This window comes from Coloeus monedula (genome assembly GCF_965178545.1).
Source record: "Coloeus monedula genome assembly, chromosome: 10".
Classification (NCBI taxonomy): Eukaryota; Metazoa; Chordata; class Aves; order Passeriformes; family Corvidae; genus Coloeus; species Coloeus monedula.
The window spans coordinates 18,198,930-18,206,994 of record NC_138790.1 but is presented as its reverse complement, the minus strand read 5'-3'; the positions used below and the strand labels follow the sequence as shown (position 1 = coordinate 18,206,994).

General features: G+C 41.6%; 1 protein-coding gene across 1 annotated transcript; it reads right to left on the bottom strand.

Moving 5' to 3' along the window:
• Positions 1 to 1,171: 1,171 nt before the first annotated feature.
• On the bottom strand, positions 1,172 to 7,453 carry AHSG (alpha 2-HS glycoprotein; the record flags this gene model as incomplete). The annotated part of the gene is made up of 7 exons (XM_082287942.1): positions 1,172 to 1,447; positions 2,301 to 2,381; positions 3,176 to 3,289; positions 3,574 to 3,737; positions 4,578 to 4,662; positions 5,817 to 5,927; positions 7,250 to 7,453. 7 exons carry the CDS (start codon positions 7,451 to 7,453, stop codon positions 1,172 to 1,174), a joined length of 1,035 nt encoding a protein of 344 aa, XP_082144068.1.
• Between the last annotated feature and the right edge of the window lie 612 nt (positions 7,454 to 8,065).

The window sequence follows — 8,065 nt, the reverse complement described above, 5'->3', positions numbered from 1 at the left end:
GGACAGGTTATTTGAAACAGTTCAGAAATTACATGTGTTCTGCAATTTTTTGCTGCCTGCATGATAATTATCTTGTAGCAAGTGCTGTTCCTGGTTAAAGATTCATGACTGTCTTAGAGACTGCTCCCCAGGGCCTGCAGAATTCCAGTCTGGCTGGCAGTAAAGATCCTTCTGGCCCCAGCCTCTTATTAATTCTCTACCTAGAATAGATTCTGCCTCTAACATGTGCCAGAAATTCAGGGAAGATTTGACTGCTAGGACAATGGTAAATTGCCATCACTGTCTGGGCCCTGTTTTTTATGAGATACATGTCTGTCATATATTTTTTATTCCCTTGAATTGGCATTTCCTCATATGCATACAGACCACGCAGGACTCCATGATTGTACTGCACCTGTGTGTCTGCTGGAAGACAGACAATACACACGTATTTGGCTGCAGGGATTGATACTTTCAGCTGGCCAGCAATGAGTATGTCCTGATTCTCTGTTCTTTTCATAGACATGGATGCTCTTATGCCATGTCCAAAAGTTTTGAGGTACTTCTGGTGGATATCAAAAGTAGGTACATGCTAGAAAACATTACAGGTGGAAGGGAAAAATACATTTTTTCCTGCCACTTCTTTAGTGTTATTGATGTGTGATCAAAAGAGAGGACTGACCTGATTTTCTGCAGTGCTCAGCACCCACACATCCCAGTGAAGCTGATGAGAAGTGCAGGAGCTTAGTGGTTTTGAAATCAAGCCCAGAATATGACTCATAATGCTGTGAAGGAGATACTTGACAACTAAATGAAAATAGATACAGATAGAAGGTAGCAAAGCACTGAACATTTTATTGTGAACTAACCTTTCAGGTGGTGTTTCTATCACAAAGCTACAACTGTTGTATAGCCCATACAACAGTTTCATTGAAACAATATTTTCTTGTATTTTAACTAGAGAATCCTTGTATGTATAGTAAACTACTGCTATATGTTGTAATCATCAATATTTTGGAGCAGGCCTTTGCAAGACCCTGACCACAGCTCTGCTCTCTGGAGGGTAAAACTCATTTGGGCTCAGAGTCAAGTGTTCTCACCTATTTGTACTCGATGTTATGGTCTGTGTGTTGCTGCTGCTGCTGCTGCACTGATCCTTCAGTTTGGCTGCGTTGCATGTCTGAAACACAGCCTAGATATCGAAATGGTGAATCTTCCCAGGGCAGGGAGGAGGAGGAGGCACAAAGCCAACTGGGCGAGGTACTTTGTCATGCTGAGCAGCGTCTGCAACTGCTCTCTTTGTTACTGATTTTGCTGAGAGCATGGAACGTAAAATTTCTGAAGAGCTGGATTCAGATGCAACAGGGTTATTGTGGGAAAGCCTAAGATTATGGTTTGTGAAGCCTACAGCACTGGGCACCAGTCCTGCTGATGTATCTTGACCTGGATGAGCATAGGTAACTCCAGGCTGGAAAAGAAAAACAGTTTGTGTTGGTTTTCAGTGATTTGGGGCTTGTGACATACAGGTCGTTGACACCTTACTAGGTACCCTGCTCCTAACTAGCTATAGGCCTTCAACCCAAGTTCAAATGTTCCTGACCATCACAGAAGCCTGATTTGCATTTGAACACATGCACAGGAACCAGGAACACATTTTTTATAGCCAGTGAATCATTAGGACCAAATTCTGTGCTATATGAACTTTCAGGGCCACCTGCACAGCTGGCAAAATATTCAAGACCAGCTGTCTCATTTTCTCTTTCATATACCTGTAAGACAGCTAATTACTATTGAGTTACCAAGAGCTGTTGTCCATAGGAAGTATTCAGCCACACCTAGTCCTTCAGAGACCAAATGTAGGCTAAAATACCTGGGGAGTACTCAGGTCAAGTGCATATGTTTCCCTCCCCTTTCTACAGCAGTGCAGGACAAGGTCCCTGAATTCAGTCACGTCTAAGGACTAAAAGCCTCCAGCCTCACAATGCTGATATCTGTTTTCCATTTATCTGCCCCATCCCTCTAGCTGAGCAGAGTTTCGTTTCCTTTGCCCTGCCACGCATGTGAATCTCCCAGATAGTCAGGAGGACAAATTGAGTCAAGCATGGATGGCAGACATGACATAATTCCCAGCACAGAAATCCGTAGGATAATCAGGAGCTACCCTACCTTGGCTTTTAGGATACAAAGTTAAACTCAAGTTATCACAGATAGCTAATGCAGTCTACAGTGAAAGAAGTAAACTCAAGATAATGACTTGTAACAGTACCAGGAGGCTAGGATACCCCTTGCTAGGAAAGCAAGGGACTATATGGAGCTGGTACCTGATGTCCATACAACTGGCAGTCCACCTGAAGGTCTTGTGAGGGACGTTTTACCATCACTGCTGTGCAGAAACCAAAATTCTGGTAAAGCAGAACACAGTCAAGAGAAATAGTTAGAAAATAGAGGGGGATTGCATTACAATTTTTAATTTCAGCACATTTAGAAATGGCTACTTGTTCTCATGTTTTATCTGAGCAGTAAAGTGCTTGCTTTTTAGCCTTCTGGGCTCAAAAGCCAAGCTCTTTAAATGCATAAGCAGCAAATAAATGAAACTCCTGTATTCTTCTAAAGTAAGATCCTTTGTATGTCTGGATATGAGGGAGGGAAAGAATATAGAAGAATCTAGGTAAAAAGCTCCCACCTCCTAAGACTGCTTAGGACTCCGTTTCATCAGAAACAGAAGAATTTTAACATGGTAAAGTATACAGTATAATTCTCAAGAGCCTATGTATCAGAACAAAGCATGCTGAGAGCACTGGAATTGTAGGAGGAGGAAACAGTCTGCTTTTTTTTTTTTTTATGTGACTGTGTACTACCCAGTACAAAGAGCCTGATTGTCTCAGGTGCTCATTTTAAGAAGAGTTAACAATAATATATATTCTGTTGATTAAAAATATTCTGTCTCTGGTCCTCAAGCCTTTTTCAAATATATTCAAATCCATTAGAATTCAGTCCAGATACCTCAGAGAGAAGAGAAAGGTGTGATACAGCTTTAGGAATGATATATTGAAAAGCATATCATGGTGGTACATATCTCTTGCACTTTGATCCCCACAGGGGTCTATTCCTGCTCCAGTGCAAGCACATCCCAGCATGATGCTGCTTTTCTAGCTCAGAGCTGGGGAGATTGGGGATGATGTGCTGCCATACTCACAGACTGGTCCTCGGGCAGCAGCTGACAAGCCCCCACATTGGCTTTAGCTTCTCCTGCAGAGCAGTTTGTGGCACCCACAGCAAACTCAGCAACAACAGTGTGCACTGGGTGATACTGATAAAACAGGAAAATTGTTTAACTGACTTTGCACTCGGAAACTGCAGAGCTGCTAAGAAAAGATAAAAGGCAAATGATGTGGCTTCATCTCCCACTGGAGTGAAAGGGAATCCTGTGGCTAAAATGACACATAATAGTTGGGAAATTAAGAGCAAATCAGGAGGGCGAATTGGAGCAAGCAAATTGCATCTGTTTGCAAACATAACTAGGTATCAGTGCACAATTACTGTAGATGAAATATTCTGTTTACATGAAAGGCTAGACACAGTTCTAGAAATTACCTGTATTTTGGCTCTTCCGATCTCAAGGAGTCTGAGGTAAGAATCTGTGGTTTTGCTGTTGTAGTCATTGAGTGCAGCTGACACCGTTCCTAACACCTCTGTGTTGTTCAGAGTTGCCAGCAGTGGACAGTCAGGGCAGACTTTGAGAATGTCTTCACTGGAGTCTGCAGGAGGAACAGATCATGTTTTGATCAGATTGTAAATTTTTTTGAAAGACATTATAGACTTTTTCAGTAACACAAAACACTGTTTACCAGCCTGTCCCAAATTACAGTGGCAGGAATTTTTCCAGTGCAGGCTATAGATGGCAGTGTGTCACACAACTTGGCCATTTAAATCTTTCTGCAAGGAAAAGTGCTGTGGACTTCAATAGCAGATTTTGTATCTTCTTACTCTGTTTTTAATATATTTTCTTTCTGGCAACCTCTCTGTGACACCAGTGAAAAGGTGCTTCAGCTTACACAAGGAATGGTAGAAAAATGAAGATATTTTAACTTATTGGAGTTGTGTTTGTGTGTGTTATTTAAGCAATCAGTTTTGACAGTAGTACTGAAGACATCTTGTACAGAGCAAAGAGATCTCACACTGAGCACACAGAATAGACATCTGCTTTCCCATGGCAGTTTTGAAAATGCTGGATTTAGTAAAGAAGCTGCATCTCACAATGGGACTCTGGTGACCAACAAGTGCAAGTAAACTCAGACCAACAAGGAATCAAATTCTTAAGGTTAAGCTGTTGAATGAAAAGACTCAAATCTGGGACTTGCTCCCCCGTTAGTCTTACAGTATCTTAATTGTCACAGTAAAGAGGAGCAAAGAGAAAGAGTGGGTTTGTAAAGGAATGAAACCAGAAAGGGGGGCTGGGTTTAGAAAACCCATTATCTGTTGTCCTTTATGCCATATTTATACCCAGCAGTTTAGAATCAGAAAAGCTACTGAATTGTAACCACTGCTATAATAATACTCCAGCCTTTAGATTCAAACCTACAGAACAAAGCCTTTACCTGCATGTGAGTGGCATTTGCTAGCGACTACAGATAATGTCCCATCCACCTTCTGCAGTTTGACATCACAATCACCCTCAACTGCCTAGAGAGAGACAAAAATCAAAGGGTTACATTGTTCAGATAAATTGAATTTTCTGATAAAGGGCCACTAAATTCAAAAGAACAGATCCTGGATGACCATTCCTGGCAATATCGGTCTGATGGCAAAGGCACTGCTATGCATGTCCTGGTGTCTGTTATTTTGTAAAAGGCAGATCAGAGCTACAAACTCTGGATCCAAATCTGGATCTCAAAAGTATCAAAAGTACCAGGGTAGCAAGATTATGGACATTTAGTACAGGTTCATCTCTCGTACAGAGCAAAGAATATGAATACTTATGTATTAAGACCTTCCACAGAGCTGTTTGATAACATTCTCACTAATCTCAGCTGGTCAGTGGCCATGGTAACAGCAGAGTGTGCTGCCTTGTGTGAGCAACATGATCCAGCAGGGAGGAGATGTCAAAGGCAAAGCTGGAGTCACTGGGAAGAGGGAACAGTTAGAGTTACCTCCCCCCAGATGGAAAATAGAATCTGAGCCCTGATGAATACAGGGGTAGATCATGATTCATATTTAGTGAGCTCTGTGAACTGGGCTCCATTCTAGAAACAGCAGGCTCAGACAACAGTTCCACTGCTTTGGTCAGGGAAAGCATCTCACAGCTGGATCACACTTGCATAAGAACAAAATATCTGAGGCCAGTAAATTCCAGCTGAGCATTACTTCAAAGGCAGAGCCCTATCTGAAGGGAATAGCTCATCTGAACTCTTAACTAGGAAGAGATGGCTCCGTGGAATTGTACCAGGTAACAACCCATATGTAGCCAAGGGAAGGGTATTTTTGCACAGATTCACAACCTGCCCTGTCTGTGGTTTGCAATGAGGCAGTGACATCTGGGCTGACCAAAGGGACTGCATCTGGAGCCTCGAAAGAAGGCCTCATGGCATTCATGGACTGTATGTGGGATGTTATGTTGGCAGAGATCTGTCCTGTTCAGATAACAGGACATGAAAGAAATCCAGCAGCTCAATCTTTCATGGCATGAAGGCAGTGAAGTCAGCAAGGAGCTTACAAGTGATTGGGTGGTTATAGTCTGTTACAGTGATAAAACATTTGCTTGGGAGTCTGCCTGGCCTCTGGCATCAACATATTGAACATGTACCTTTGGACCCAGCTGGTAGCATTCAGGTACTCACATGTTCTGCAAAGCTCCTCACTGTGCAATTTGCAAGAGGTGTAGGACTGAGAATATGGCACTTGGTCTCCAGTAAGTCAAGTTCAAGAAATATGATATCATTATTTGGCCCCTGAAAGAAAAAAAGGAACCAGTGGAATTATCATAATTTCTTCACAAAACATCACCAGATTTCTTCCCTGGGGCTGCGCTGGGGTCTCTGTTGCTGACAGTCATGGGTAGCTCTAGGTATACAGCAGAGTAACTGAAAAGGTCCTTACTATTTAACTTCATAAAAATCCAGGACTACAGATCTGGAGTAAGTCAAGATAATCACATTGATTTTATTCCAGCTAATAAGGAACAGGCTCATAAATTTTGGAAAGTCCAGCTTGTATGTAGTGAGTCAGTTCTCTTAAGTTAACTTAATTTTATTTTGTTGGGTAGTTTTAAAAAATCAACAGCTTGTTTTTGCTGAAAAAACTTCTTGTTTCTATAACCAGATACCAAACAAACACTAGTGAACAGCGACGTGTCTCGTTTAGTCCTTTGGAATTACACTGAACTGCACCAGTTCCTTTGCATCTGTAACATAAGACCCAGTTCCTTAAGTTCCCCAGGTCCAAGACTGATTCTGATGTTTGAGTCATGAGTGATTCCATTTAAACCCATTAAGTCATTTTAGCATAAAAGCATTAATATGAGCAAAGCAATGCCACCAGTGTTTTTGTGTGGGTAACTCTGGACACACTTCTAATCTCATTTATGTCTGTTGTAGTCTTTTCTAAATGACTTTGGTGTGTTCTCTTTCATAACAACTAGAAAACAGCCATGGAGTTTCACTCATGTCATTGTTTGGGACTATTTTCCATGTTGTAAGAGAATCAGAGGTTCAGAATTGGCACATACATTGTATTCATGACCATTTTTATGGCCTTTCTAGATGCCTACAATGATGGCAATAGATCTTAGGGAAAATAAGCCACTGTTTTTTCCATTTAGAACCCTTGGCAGCTCAATGGGACATTAGGTAAAATTAATGCCTACTACAATTCACTAATAGCATAGAGTTATGATAGGTATGTATTTAGCCAATAAATAATTACCTGCATGTCGAAGATTATCCTCTGTTTTTCTCCAGATTGGCTACTGGGCTCACGAATCAGCACGTGGAATGATCTGCCCTAGCAAACGTGCTGCGTTTATAAACTGAGCCCTTTCTTGCATTGTACAAAAACGTCTGAACATTTCTCTCTCCCCTCTGTTCTGCTCTTTGAGAGATACATTCCAATGACCTGGATTCTCCACTGCTACCAGGTATCCTTGCCCCATTTAAATCAACAGAGCCATGCTGATTTCCCCATGTGAGGATACAGCCCTTGGAGGCCCTCGCAGTGGTGATTTCCAAGCATCCCCAGGTGAACACAGTGTTCTGCCTGCAAGCTCCTCACTTACCTGGGGTACCACGCGGATATCCTCGATTCTGTTTAAGGCAAACTTGTATCCATGATGACTGTGGCCATTAATATAATTCACAGCAGCTTCAGCCGCTGCTACAGATTCTGGGTCATCACAGCCCAAGGGAGCAGGGGGAGCTGCTGGTACAGCTTTGTGAATTGGAAGCTGAACAAGCAATATTAAAGCTACTAGTGCCTTCATGGCACCTGAGGAAAACTGATCCCTTTCAGAAATAAAGATCTAAGAATACAGTTCAGATGGTAGCTAGGTAGCAAGAACTGGGGCCTCATTTATATAGTACATACCTCAGATTTACATGAGCACACGCCTGATATTTGTCCCTGTTCCAAGAACCATTGCAAACAACAAAAGAGAAAAGTAAATGTTAGGACATCAAGCTGACTGATTAATATTGGCCAAAGTAAATTTTATCAGGTAGGATATTGCGAAGTCTGCTGAAGCGGCTTAAGAAAAAGGCATCAGCAAAAATGTAACAATTTTTAGACACTTCTACCAACCAAATACTGTCCATGTAAGAGGAATATGATCCCTTCTGTTAAATGTGTAGAGATGCTAGTGCTAATTAAGCTTTCTTGTAAACAGGACACATTCTGTTGGGGCCCACATCTCACCAGACACCATTTTAAATTGTGAGATCAGTAACATGATAATTTAGAAAATGGAATTTTAAGTAGTTCTAAGGATCACATTCAACAGTAAATGTAATTGAATAGCAACTTTTGCTACTGAATTTGTTTGGAATAGGAAATGAGGCATAGTTCCTAAATCTTTTGCATCAGCTCTTTCTTTCTC